Source organism: Hippopotamus amphibius, chromosome 2 (assembly GCF_030028045.1).
Source record: "Hippopotamus amphibius kiboko isolate mHipAmp2 chromosome 2, mHipAmp2.hap2, whole genome shotgun sequence".
Taxonomy (NCBI): Eukaryota; Metazoa; Chordata; class Mammalia; order Artiodactyla; family Hippopotamidae; genus Hippopotamus; species Hippopotamus amphibius.
The window spans coordinates 114075062-114088590 of record NC_080187.1 but is presented as its reverse complement, the minus strand read 5'-3'; the positions used below and the strand labels follow the sequence as shown (position 1 = coordinate 114088590).

The 13529-nt window shown below is 49.7% G+C and overlaps 1 protein-coding gene and 1 pseudogene across 5 annotated transcripts; both read right to left on the bottom strand.

The window, feature by feature from the left end:
* Positions 1 to 1023: 1023 nt before the first annotated feature.
* Positions 1024 to 8857, bottom strand: CDK20 (cyclin dependent kinase 20). Of its 5 annotated transcripts, none has more exons than XM_057723424.1 (8): positions 8582 to 8857; positions 8101 to 8214; positions 5510 to 5698; positions 5139 to 5260; positions 4885 to 4947; positions 4035 to 4158; positions 3443 to 3598; positions 1024 to 1757 (listed from the first exon to the last, which is right to left on the bottom strand). In XM_057723424.1, exons 1-8 carry the CDS (start codon positions 8654 to 8656, stop codon positions 1380 to 1382), a joined length of 1221 nt encoding a protein of 406 aa, XP_057579407.1. In that variant the 5' UTR covers positions 8657 to 8857; the 3' UTR covers positions 1024 to 1379. The 5 variants fall into 5 exon arrangements, with proteins under 5 accessions (XP_057579407.1, XP_057579409.1, XP_057579410.1 ...); XM_057723427.1 differs by having other exon boundaries at positions 1463 to 1725; XM_057723425.1 differs by having other exon boundaries at positions 1668 to 2002.
* Positions 8858 to 11145: 2288 nt separating this feature from the next.
* LOC130846011 (serine/arginine-rich splicing factor 10-like) lies at positions 11146 to 12073 on the bottom strand (annotated as a pseudogene).
* Positions 12074 to 13529: the final 1456 nt, after the last annotated feature.

Sequence of the window (13529 nt, the reverse complement as noted above, 5' to 3'; positions counted from 1 at the left end):
GTTCAAGGGCAGGGTCGGTTAGCCAGTATGATGGTCCTTGTCTAGGGGTAGAGTGAAGTTGAGGGTCAGAATCAGATTGAAGGTGGTGAGTGTCTCATTGTCAAAGATAAGTCAAGATCAGGGTGGGCGGGAGGGACATGTTAATGGTCAGCATCAGGATCAGGGTCATAATGAGCATCAAAGTAAGATGAATGTCAATTAGAGGGTCAGGCTCAAGGTGAAGATGAGAGCCAAGTTCATGGATAAGGTTAAGTCCAAGGTCAAATGGGGTCAGAGTTTGGGTGAGGGTCAGAGTCAATACTAAGATCAAAGCCAGGCATGGGTGATGAAGGGGCTGGCAAAGAATTGAGTGAGGGTGAGAGTTGAGCGTATATGTCAGGGTCAGGGTGATAGGGTCAAGTTAAGTGTAAGGCTCAAGGTCAAGGTGAGGGTCAATGTCAGGGTGGAGTAAGCTTTAGAGTCTTTGTGAGTGTAACTGGCTGAGGGTCAGTGGTCAGGGTTTGGGTGCAGATTCACATTCATATGGAGGTGAGAGATATCAGAAACTGAGCTAGACTCTAGCTTAGAGTCTACATATGTGACTGGACAAACAGGCAGAGGCCAGATCCTTAAAACATCTTTAAAAATGTATGAGACACTCAGACTTTTCCCTGAAAGCAACAACTGGAGTTTACTGTGCTTTGGCCTCTAAGAGCTTGGAGGGCAGTGACTATGTTAGCCACCTCTGTGACCTCAGTGCTTACAGAAATTTATCCACATGAGCACAAAATGACTATTTTAAGAATAAAAGATTGCTAAGTTTCTCTGATTTGTCTGTTTTTATCTATCCGTGAACCAATACCACATTGCCTTATTTATTATAGCCCTATGCTAAATCTTGGTATCTGATAGGGTAAGTCCTATCATCATTTTTCACCTTTTCTTCTGCTTCTGCCTCCTCTTTACTCTTTCATTTCCACACATATTTTAGAATTGGCTTACCAAATTATTTAATAAGAAAAACAAGAGTCAGTTCAGATTGTATTGGGATTTACTGAATTAACAGATGAGTTCCAGGAATGTCTGTCTTATTTGCCCATATCTCTGAGTAAAGAGGAGGCCCATGTGGTCCTGCCTCACCCTTACCCTGAGGGCGATGTTGGTAAACCAGCTTAAGATGTGGAGGGTCACTTACTGGGTCCCCAACTTGAGCCATTCCTGGGCCCTGAATTCTGCCACCTCACCTCCAAAAGGGAGCTCTGTCACATGAAGCACCTAGCAAGCCCCCAAGACTAAAGTAGCCATGAATAGGGCCACTTCCCCAGTGGCCACAGAGAAGCAAGGACCAGGAGATGATGCTACCTCAGCCACTTCCCTCAATTAGAACGGAAGGGCATACATCACATAGAACTACTCAAGGTTTTTATAATAAATCTCAAAAGTGAACTAGTGTTTAATGTCTTTGAGAACAAAATCAAACCAAACTTTCCTTTCCACTTGGGTCTCCAACATGAGGACATCTTACACTCAGTGCTCCCCCAGATGGCTCCACCAGGACCATCCCTGACCAGGAAGGCAGCAACTAGAGAACTGGCACCATGGTGGGCATGACAGCGGAACTCACTGCCTCCTTCTGATCGACCTGTTAGCAGCACACAGATGGGAGGTTGATAGCACAGGCCGAGGGTCCCCTCTGCTGGGGCTGGATGGCCTGGCTGGGAGCAGGACCACGGTGGTCGAATGAGGCTGGAGCAGAGGAACAAGAGGCCTGGGTTATCCTGGGGAGGGAAACGGGGGACACACAGGTGGGGCCTGGCCCAGGGTCTCAGCCTTCCGGGATGAAGGGCCGAATCAGCTCCGGGTTCAACAGCGACTCCTCGAGAGGCCGGTCCACGTGGAAGTCATGGACGTGGGGGGGCCCTGGGTGGGCCTTGGGGGCAGGTCCCCCTGGGCGCTGAGGAATCGGCAGCTCCGAGGGGTGAGCAGGCAGGGGAGCTGTGAAGAAGTACTGGTGCAGGAGGGCCTGAGAGTAGCAAGCAAAGGACAGCAAAAGGAAACCGATCACCCCCCGTCCCAGCTTCAGCCACTTCCCTCCGAGGGCAGATGTGAACGTTGCCCTGAAGAGGCTTTCTCCTCCATCTGCTTATTGTTCAGCTGACCAACACCTTTGAGTGCTCACTGTCTGAGCACTGCTCCAGAGACAGGAGATGCAGAGGTAAACAGAACAAAGAGCTCTGCCTTCGAGTTCTCCACATAGTCAGGGGTGGGGGTAATAACAAGATAAAAGAAGTAAGACAAACTGAGCATCAGATGATTAGTGCTGTGGGGAAGAGAAAGGAAGAGGGGGATGAGGAACACAGGAGAGGCTGCAGGCCTGAAGAATGGTGAGGGGAGGCCCCTGGCAGGTGGCGTTCAAGCAGAGACCTGAAAGGTGAATGGGTGAGGCCCACAGACAGAAGTGCACAGACCCCCGGACACAGAGGAGCCCTGGGGCCCAAGGGAAGTGAGCAAGGGGAACGGGAGCTGGCAGGGTCAGAGGGGGCGACCCCAAGTGTGTGATGCCTGTGGGCCACTAGGACCTGGGCTTCTCTAAGAGGGAGCCACAGAAGGGCCCTGCAGGGGAGGATGTGACAGCCTATCTGGACAAGGTCCCTCTCTCTGCCAGGTGGAGGAGAGACTGAATGGGCAGGAGAAGCAGAATTCTGGGAGGTAATGGGGGCGGAGGGGGGGAGTTAAAGGGGTTTAGACTGGGGGCAGCAGCAGGGGGCTGAGAGGTGGTCAGTTGGCTTCAGTTCACTCTGAAGGGAACTCACCGGGGGGGTGTGTAAACACACACTGCTAGTGCTGAGGGCGGGGAAGGGAGGCTGCCATGAGCCCAGACGGACAGGTGCACCCGACAGAGGCCCCGACACCATCAGCCCGTGGTCCTCCCCTCCTCCCCTGCCTTCCAGCCATAACCCACCCCTCCTGGGGCCTCCTCTCCGGGCCTCTGCTCATCCTTTCTCTTAGGAAAACAGCTCCCCGTGCTTAAGCCTGCCCTCCTCCAGGATGCCTTGCAGGACCCCAAAGTCAGTCCCAACATCCCTCTCTCCTAAGCTCCCAGAGACTGGCTGCCCGGCCTCACCACAGGGTGGAGACCCCACAGGCCCGGCAGTGTCTGTGCACTCTGGATCAGGGCCCAGGACGATGTCTGGCACATACCAGATGCTAGTAAATTCTTGCTGAAGGAATGAAGGGATGAGGAAGTGAGTCACCAATCATTTGGAGATGCACTCTTCTGTGAGGGGTGCATGCCCTTCTAATGGGCCACCCCCAGCCACCTGCAGTCCCTCTAGGGTCTGCACAGGAGAGGCACAGCTGCTCCACACCTTCCTACCCCTGGCTCCGGGGGTTCTGAGGACCTCAACCTGCTGAGTCACGTGGGCAGGAACGAGGAGGATCAGGGCACTGCGTGTCACCCTACCTGAGAGGCTGCGATGCGCTGGCGTGGAGGGTAGAGGAGGAACCGCCCCAGCAGGTCCAAGGCCTGGGGAGAGGCGTCAGGCAGCACCTGCTCCAGGGGCACGGGTGCCTGCTCCTTGAAGGAGATCTTGTTGTAGTCAGGCAGCTCCGCGACCTCCTGGAGGGGAAGGGGCCCATCAGGGCCGGCACCCGCCCCACCAGCTCCCCCAGGCGACAGCTCTTGCTCGCTGTCACCACCTGCTTCTGCTCGCTTACCGTTCCCCCATGCATGGGACCCTGCTCGCACCGCGACACCCACGACATCATGTGCTCACTCGTCCTCCCTCCACCTCTCTAGAGCCTGCTCCATGCCCAGCTCGGTAAGGACTGCATGTGTGCCGGGGACGGGTGGGAAGGAATAGGGGTTGGGCGCTGGCCCTCCCACCTCTAGCAGGGCAGGGATGGAGGAGACCCCACGCTGGGTCGGGAGTGAGGTCGGAGAGGTCAAGGAGGCATAGGACCATGAAAGAGAAGGTGCAGGGCACGGGAGTCACTAGCTGTGGGGGAATAGAAGACACCCGCCCCCACCCCTTCCCACGTAGGCCCCTGCAAACCGGCCAGACTTGAGGACTAGGGGTGCCCAAGATTCGAAGCACACAGCAAAGCTGTTCGATGTCATTCTCCCCTGGGAAAAGGGGGGACCCGTTCAACAGCTCCCCCAGGATACAGCCCACGGCCCTGCAGATACAGAACCCAAATAACTCAGAGATCTCACACATGGACACAGATCTCCCCACACCATCACCCACACCTCACACTGCGGTCAAGACACCACAGAGTAGCCTACAGGATTCAGCTAAGGATACAGATCCCCAGTCAAAGACTTGAAGCCTAGAACACAGAGCATATCACCCTCTCTAAACAGCTCTCAGGCCTCAACTCTGGAATGTCAGCCCCTCAACAGTTCTGAGACTTCACAGAGCCTCACGTTCTGGCACACACAGGCACCCCGTCCCATTCTGGGACAGACTCCAAAACAGCCCCCAAATCTTGAACTCTTAGGCGTATACACACCATTCTACCCCAAATAAAGGTTCAGGGCCTTCACATCCAGGGACCCAGGGCTCTGGACAGCTCAGGGACGTTGCATCCTGGGACAGCGCCCCCTGCGCACCAGCTTAGGCACCCCATGCCTCGGACTACCTCTCTGAACTCAGCCCAGAAGCTTCCTACTGGGACAAGCACTCTGATTCCACTTGACCCCTCCCTGCTCAAAACTGTCATGGGGAGGAACACTGACCCTCAACTCCTCAAAGATACTCTAACCAGGGGAGACACCCCCCAAGGCAATCTAGAGCTCACAGCAGGAAAACACCCCCAAAGGGCTTAGAGACCTCAATGCCCAGGAGAAAAAGGTGATTCAACGACCCACATTCCCCCTTGCCCGGCCCACAGGAGTCTCACCACAGGTCGACACCCTGATCATACTGCCGGGCACCATACAGGAGCTCAGGGGCTCGGTACCACCTGTGAGAGTAGGGCAGGTGGTCACAGCCAGGTCACCGCTCTGTCAGGAAGCTGCCCCGGAAGGTCACCCTGACCCCCATACCAGCCCCAGGAGCACTGTCTGGACAGAAGGTCCAGAAGCATCTCTTCCCCAGCAAGAGGGTTGGGGCATGCCCACTGCCAGGTCCTGCCTGGGAACTGGTCCTCCCTACCTGGTGGCCACCTGGTGTGTGTAGAGACGGCTGCCATCTGGGGAAAAGACCCGGGCCAGGCCAAAGTCCGCTATCTTGAGCTGGCCCGAGGCACTGATAAGCAGGTTGGCCGGTTTCAGGTCCTGAGGGCACCAAAAGAGGCATCTGCGGGGTCCTCCAGAGCCCCCACAGGACCTCGGGACAGGAGGGCTTGGCAGGCTGGGCACCTGGGTCAGCCCAAGGCCCGACCTCCTTCAGGGCCACAACCCTGGCCACTTACCCCCAGGCCCAGCCCCCTCTGTCCCCTCTCTAACCATGCCCTTCATCAAGGGCTGGCCCACCCCCAGCCCAGCCACGCCCCAGGCCCCACGCTAGCCCACGCAGGAACTGACCCGATGCACAATGTTGTTGGCGTGGCAGAAGGCGACGCCCTTGAGCAGCATTTGCAGGTAGCTCTTGACCTGTGCCTGGGCCAGGGGCCTCTGGGCATGGCGCACCACCTCAGCCAGATCCGACAGCATGAACTCGAAGGCCAGCACGAAGCCCGCACCGTGTGGGAACACAGCCTTTAGCTGCACAACCTGTGAGCAAGGCATCCCGTCAGCCTCCAGACTCACATGTCTCAGACTCTCCCTGCGACCCTCAGCTGTCGCGCCAACAGAGGACCAAGCAGGCAGAGAAGGTGGCATGAGATCTGAGCTCAGAATCAGGCAATTGGGTGCTCTCTTGCTCCCCTCTCCCAAGAGAAGGCAAGTCCCTACTCTAATGCCCCAACAAACACTCAGGTGAAAGAAGGTCTAACAAAGAAAGGCCACTCAGGGCAGTGTCTGGTCCCCCACCCAGCCCACAAACTGGCAAATCACCTGGAAACACACACCTCCCAACACTGGGACAGCAGGAGACATGTCACGTATACTTCCTGAGGGCCCACAAAGTCACAAGGGCAGGCTGCACAGCAGTGAGCAGGAGCAAGGGCAGATGGGTCCGGAAGGACTTTAAAGAGCTCAGGGGGACAAATGACTGACTAACAAATGAACGAACAAACCTATAGGGTATTTTGATGAAGATTATGATGAAGACAGAAGAGAACAGATGGGGTAGGGCTGGTTATGCAGGGGCCTGGGAAGGAGCTCTGGGCAGGGAGACAGCAAACACAGGCCCGGAGGCAAGAACAGGAAGGAGGCTGCTCTGTTCTGTACTCCTGGAGCCTAGACAGTGCTTGTCATGGGAGAGACACTTAAGAACTTGTGCTGGGACTTCCCTGGTGGTGCGGTGTGTGCTCCATAACAAGAGAAGCCACCGCACTGAGAAGTCCATGCACCACAACGAAGAGTAGCCCCTGCTCGCCACAACTGGAGAAAGCCCATGTGCAACAACGAAGACCCAACGCAGCCAAGAATAAATAAATAAATAAATATGAGGCTGAGTCAACAATTATCCGTACTCCGGTTATATTAAAACTTCTGTAAATTCTACAGCCAGAGTGCGGATAAATGTTGACTCATCTGCTAAATAAATAAATAAAATGAAAGAAAGAAAAAAGAAGTTGTGCTGAATGAGTGAAAAAAGAGGCTGGAGTGGTAGGAGCAGATGGTGACAGTTCTTTTAGAGTGAAGAGAAGCCACTGGAGCTTTTCAAGCTGGGGAGTGGATGATTTCATCTACATTTTTTGACTGTGGACTTGGGGGCAGTAGGGGGGCGGGGCGGGGGGCAAGAGGGAGAGACTGCTGTAGTCGTTCTGATGGGAGGTAAGGATGGCCTGGGCCAGGGTGATACCGGAGTATTTTAAAGATAGACCCTTCAGGCCTGCTGATGTGAAGGACACAGGACCGCGCATCACCAACTTCCCATGGCCATCCATGTGTCCCACACACAAGCCGTCAGCAAGCCCTTTGACCTTCCTCAACAAACGAGAACGGCCATATTGCCGCTTTTCTGACTTTGAGGGTAGTAGACAATCATTTTACAGACTGGAACAAACATACATTCAGATAATACACAAAATGATAAAAAAAAAACTGCAAAAAAAAAATTCTATCACCTACAGTCAACCTTAGGAGTCTATTCCACCAGACTTTACAAGAGACGTGGCTCACACAGACACGTATTCATATATAAATGTATGTGTGTAAATATATAGATACAAACAAAACATATACACAAAATGTTTTCATACAAAACCAGGATGACACACACAGTTTTATGACATGCTTTTGTCACCCAATATATCATGGCCATCTCCAGAGAATAAGAAACAAGTCAGAGTACCATCCACCCTTGGTTGCGTGGACCTACCCTTGTCACTCCCCAGGAAATGAAGCACGTCCTCTACTCAGGACATAGAGAGAGAATACCACAGAGAATGAACCTGGGTGTGTGAGGTGTCTCTCCTCGTGTGCCCTCAACAGCCCCTCCCAGGCCTGTCACAGCACAAACCACGCCAGGTGGGCCCTGTAGCCTTCGTCCACCTCCCCTATCACACTTCAGTTCTCAACAACAGGGTAGGGGCTGGTTTCTGTGGTGCCAGTGTCCAGCAGAGGGTGGAGCCTATGGGAGGCCCGGAGATTAAACTGTCCTGATTCCTCAATCAGACCTGGGCCAAAGCCTGCACAGACGAGCTCAGCTCCCTGAGCTGGTGGCTGAGCCTCCTCCCCTGGGCTGAGAGAGGGCGAGCCTGAAACCTGCCTTGTGGAGTAGAGGACAAAACTCAGAAGGATAGTGTACATAAAGCAGCTAACCCAGCCTGCAGAACATAACAGGAGCTCAACAGGTGGCAATTATCATTGTCACTAAATGTTTTGAGAAAAAAGGGATAAGTTAGTGAATGAATGAACGAGTACACGAAGAAATCAGTGGGTGAACAAGAGAGAGAATGAGTGAGGAATGAAGTAACTGGGTGAATGAGGGTGAACAAGCGGACGCGAAAGCAAGCGAGTAAGGGGTGAGGAAGCAAATGAGTGAACAGGACACCAGCCCCACTCACATACTGACTGTCCTCGATCTCCTGCAAGGCCTTGATCTCCCGCAGGGCCTGGTTGGGGATGCCATCCTCCAGCCGCCGCAGGGCCACCTTCTTGAGGGCAACGATCTCTCCAGTCTGTTTGGGACAGGACACAGACACTACCGCCTCATCCCCGGCTGGGAAAGGGAGTGCGACGCCAAGGCCTGAGGCCCTCGTGGGGGTGGAACGCGCCCCTCACCCCGTACTGGAGGGAAATCAGGGCCAGCAGGCGCAGCGCTGAGAGAACAGCTCAGAGACACCCACGCCACGCTCCTAGGGGGCCCTGGCCGGAAGACAGCACCGCTGGTAGCCTGCCGCAACCTGGACGCCCTCCATTCAAGGGGACAAAAGAGGCGGGCCCCCGCTACGAAGAGCTGCGGGAGGACAGCGGCAATGGCCCAAGCGTGGGTCAGGAAACGGGTAGGAGTCAATGGAACCGAAGGCGCAAGGGCTGAGTGCTCACCTCCACGTGCTTGGCCTTGAAGACGATGCCGTGCGCGCCCTCCCCTATGCGGCCCAGGATGCAGTACTGCTCCATAGCCCTCTGCCCGGCACCTGCACCCTCCGCACTCACAGGCCGTTCGCGATCACGGCCTCTCCCCGGCACCCTTAACCTCGTGTATCAGCCCGCCCCCGCCTCCCGTGCCCAAACGCGGCTGCCTAGCAACGGCGCGGGAACAAGCGCCTAGGCCCTCGCCATCACGCCTCCCTGCGCTTCTTCGGCGGAAATCACCGTGCGCAGACCGCGTGACGAGTGACGCCAGGGTACGCAGAGGGGCGGGGCCATGCAGCCCGGCGGCAAGGCGGAGCAGCCATAGGAAGGGATTACGTAGGCGGGAGGGTGGAGCCGGTCTCCGGGATGGAGGCGGGGCGCGGGCCGCGGGGCGGGGCCGCACGGCCGGGGGCGGGGCCTCACAGCCGGGGGCGGGACCGCGGCGGCGCCGAGGGCCTGGCCGAAAGGTGACGGGGCGGGGTCGGCTCCTACCTGGGCTGTCCAGGGTACCGCCGCCCCCATACCTAGAGGTGCCAGCTTCCACCTATGGTGCCATTTTCCACCTATGAGCCCCCAAACCAATGATGACTGAAGCGAGACTGATTCGGGTCTGCGTTGTGGAGGGAGCGTCAATTGGCTACGTGTAGAGACAACGTTCAAAAAGTGCAGACTCTGACTCAGAAAGTCCATGTCTAAGAGCTTTTCATGAGGAAACCTGTGGAGGAATTTGCAGCTTGGGTAATTTTTAAGAAGTTCATGCCATCAAAGGATGTTGACAAAAAGCACAAGTAGCTTTTTTTTTCCCTTAATTTTGTTTTTATTATAGCATGTTTGCTTAATTTACAGCAAGCAGAAAATAAGCTGGGTCTTGTTTTGATCCAAACATCGATGTTTTAAAGGTTGTACACAATATTTGTTAAAAAGAACATATAAAAATACCTTTTTAGAAGCTTCTATGAGAAAGAAAATACAAAGTTTAAACCCACAACTTTCCTCTTTGCTAGAACTGCAAACTACTGCTACAGTTTTAAATAGACTTTTTGTTGTTTAAACTATACATCCAGGAAAATCTAAAAAAAATTAAAGAAACGTGCATATAAATGATTGCATAGCAGAACATGAACATTAACTGCAAACAGTAAAGAAATGAAAGTTAGAAATACTGTCAAATATACAAAGGTTCTAGAATCAATCCTTTAAACACATTCCAGAAACAGTATTTGAAAACCACCTTTTGTTCTTTACAAGCAAGGCCTAGATTACTAAAACCAAAATTGAAAAAAATAATCCTCTAAAAGGAATCATTTCCCCACAACATTTCTTACTTTTATGCCTGTAAGCAAGCAATCTAAAATTTTTAAAGATTCTAGCTTTTATTCTGAAATGAGATTGGACACGTCTAGTCACTTTTTACTGCCCCCAAATGATCTCACAGAGAGATGTTAGAAATTATGAAGAGTTAGGGTATTATTTTCTTATTTTTGTCAGGTACTACATTGATAATCAAAAACTTAAAAGAGATATAACTTTCTTAAAATTAATTTTTTCCAAAGTTACTTTAAATCTCATGGCACCACAGAATCACTTACAATGGGAGTGTTGTCGTGCTTGCTTCGGCAGCACATATACAATGGGAGTGTTGTCTTTTAACTTGCCTCACGTTAAATTAGCTGAGGTGTGAAGAACAAGCATCCTTCATAAAGAGATGGGCAAATTTTGATCCAAATGCACACACCAAGTGCTTTAAGCATCAAAATTCAGTCCTTTTACACTATGTGCACACGCAAACAAAACCTACTTTGTAACACTTTACTTGCTTTTAACAGCAGTTAAGAAAACTAAGCAATATTATGGTCAATGATGCTCCTTAAAGTTTAGAGTAACTACATAAGAGCATTCTTTCCCCTTAAAATTATTTCTGCCAACATCAACCTGTCCAAATTTTAAAGTGAGTTTTTTTCGACGTTTGTATTGTTCCAGATCTTCATAGAAACCAGAAAAGTGAAGGCTCCGTGTTTCAATCAAAAACTCAACTCCCTGAAAATGCTACTTAACCCAGCTGATGTCATTTCCCAAGACAGTGGGGTTAACAAAAGAACTGCTCCACACTGCACCAGAAGTTATCATCATGGGCCTAGACATCCAGACAAGACAAAAAGGTCCACCCTGAACCTAAGTGTGTCTGGTTGGTCAGTGTTGTACTGTGGCTACAACTTCACTTTTGTATCATTCTATCTTATTAGCAAGCTACATTTCTAGGTTAACAGTTCTACCAAATATGGATATGAAAGTTTTTTAATAAGACAATGTTGCAAATTATGGTCAACCAACATCTTTTCACCAATACTTCAAGCATAAAAAATGAGAATCTTTACAAAAATATACAGAGACACCACAAATTGGTAGCTGCTCATAGCATTAAACAAACCAGACTCTTAAGCGTGGCTTCTCAACAGCATATCATTTTAATAACCATTGCCTGGTACAGGGAAAACTGACCAGTGTTTTTTTAAGCATCACTGCAACATTGTATTCCTGATAATTTAAGTAAACCAAACTATGAGTAAATGAATGATACATGCCTAAAAATATCATGGTTTATACTATCAGTGGCCACTGGACTTAGGACTAGTCCAAGACCTTGATCTAGATTTTGACCTAGACCTAGACTGTGATCTTGACTGAGATTTGGATCTAGGTGGTCCTTTTTTCCTTGATTCCTTTTCATATCTTGAGCCAGACTTATAATGTGTTTTGGAATCTGTTTTAGAGGTGCCTCTAGTTTTGGTGTGAGATGCAGACCTAGAACGTGATTTAGCCTTCATTTCTTTCTTGGGCTGGGACTTGGACCGTGATCTTGAATTGGATTTAGATCTTGAAAAAGATCGATTTCGGTGTTTGAATCTATCATTGTTGGAATGGCTTCTGCTACGCCGTGGTCTTCCAGTCGGTCTACTGTTTCTAGGACTATAAGATCTTCTATAGTTGTAATCAAAGGACCGACTTCTTGATCTCCTTCTTTTGTAACTTCGGCTTCTAGAACGTCTATATCTGTCATAATCATCATAGCGTGAAGAACTATACACATTCCTCCCTTCCTTGGCTTTCATCTGATTTGGAGTCTTTTGATCTCCCTGTGCAAACTGTATTTCAATTTGGCGTTCACAAATCCATTTTCTGTCCAAATTATGTAAAGCATCTTCGGCATCACGAACATCCTCAAATTGAACATATGCAAATCCTCTTGGACGGCGAGTGTAGAAATCAAGTGGAACATACACATCAACTATAGGACCATAACGACCGAATTAGCGTCGTAAATCTTCAGACCTGGTGTCGTCGGCCACGTTCCTTACGAAGAGTGATGTGTTGGGGGGGCGCAGGTACCGGGACATGGCTGTGGCGTGAGTCTCAACAGGAGCACTAATGGGCTCAGCAAACCGTCCGCAGCTCCGCCGCCGGATCCTCCACAAGTAGCTTTTTAAACTTCTGAAAAGGTGTTCAATCTCATACACAATGAGATAAATGTAAAATAATCTACCATTTTCCACCTATCAGATGGCTAAGGATCTCAGATCTGTCTATTGGCCATGCTGTGGACAAACAGGAGATTTCATATATTGCGGATGGGAGTGTAATTTGGCAATGCTGATCAAATTACGACTGCATATCCCCTGTGACCCAGCTAGGTCACTTCTAGAACGTCCCCCAACAGATATGTTGTACACATGTGCAATGAATGTGCAAAGTTACTCATTGAAGCATACTTTGAATAGCAAAAGATTAGAAACACCATAGATGTCTATCAATAGGAGACTGTCTAAATTGTGATACACCCACCAAATGGAAAATTACGCTCGCTACCTTAAAAGTGAACAAGGATGCTTTTTTATGTATAGTAATAGGAATATTTCTAAGATATATTGTTAAGTTAAAAAGGCAAGATGAAGAACAGAGCCTATGGAGTGCCACTAGCTGTATGAAAAGAATGTAAATAATGCTTGTTCGTGCATTACAAGATGTCTGGAAAATACTCAAGATTTTATGAGTGTGTAAAGGGACTGGAAGGGTTGCAGACAAGGTAGGAGACAGACATTTCACTGGTCCTCTTTGTATTCTTTGAGATGTGAACTGTATAATTTATTAATTCTTTAAAAAAGTAAGTATTTTCTGGCTCAGAAATTCTACTCTGTTTTAACAATTTCAGAATAAGGCCTTGATGTCCATCCAAAGATGTTCACCCTATTTGATGATGGCAGAGGCCAGAAAATAACCCAAATATCCCGTGGAAGAGTGGCTGAATAAGTTATGAGAGTTCCTTAGAATGGAATGCTTTACAGCTATTATAAATGGTGAAGGTAGATACAGTAGTGGAACTAGAAAGGATGACCTTCAAAAATTAGTACTGGGTCATCTGAAAAGTCATATGAGGAAGAAATGTCTATTGACCCAAATCTCAAATCATACACAAAAATTGATTCCAGATGGACCACATACCTAAATTTAAAAGGTAAACAATGACGCTCTTAGAAGAAAGCATATCTTAATGACTTTGGGTTAGGTAAGGATTTTCTAAATGAGGTTACAGAAAATACTAAAAGGGAAATAAAAATGAGAAGTTGATAAGGTGCCCACATGCCGCAACTGAGGAGTATGCCTGCTGCAACTAAGACCCAGTGCAACCAAATAAATAAATAAATAAAATTTTGTTTTAAAAAATGAGAAGTTGGACTTTGTCATTAGTTAGAACATCTCTTCATCAGAAGAAATCATTTAGAGAGTGAAAAGCAAAGCCACAAAAAAGAGACAGTATCATAACACATGTATGTGACAAAACACTCATATCCAGGACCTATAAAGAACTCTTACAAAATCATAAAGAACTTTCAGAAACTTTCAGAAAAATGGGCGAAAGCTT

Coding starts and splice junctions, on each gene's coding strand:
- CDK20 (XM_057723424.1), bottom strand. CDS start 8,656: ATGGAGCAGTACTGCATCCTGGGCCGCATAGGGGAGGGCGCGCACGGC. Junction 8,215..8,581: donor TCAAGGCCAAGCACGTGGAG/GTGAGCACTCAG, acceptor TGTCCCAAACAG/ACTGGAGAGATCGTTGCCCT. Junction 3,599..4,034: donor CTAGTCCTCAAGTCTGGCCG/GTTTGCAGGGGC, acceptor CTTCCCCTCCAG/GAGGTCGCGGAGCTGCCTGA.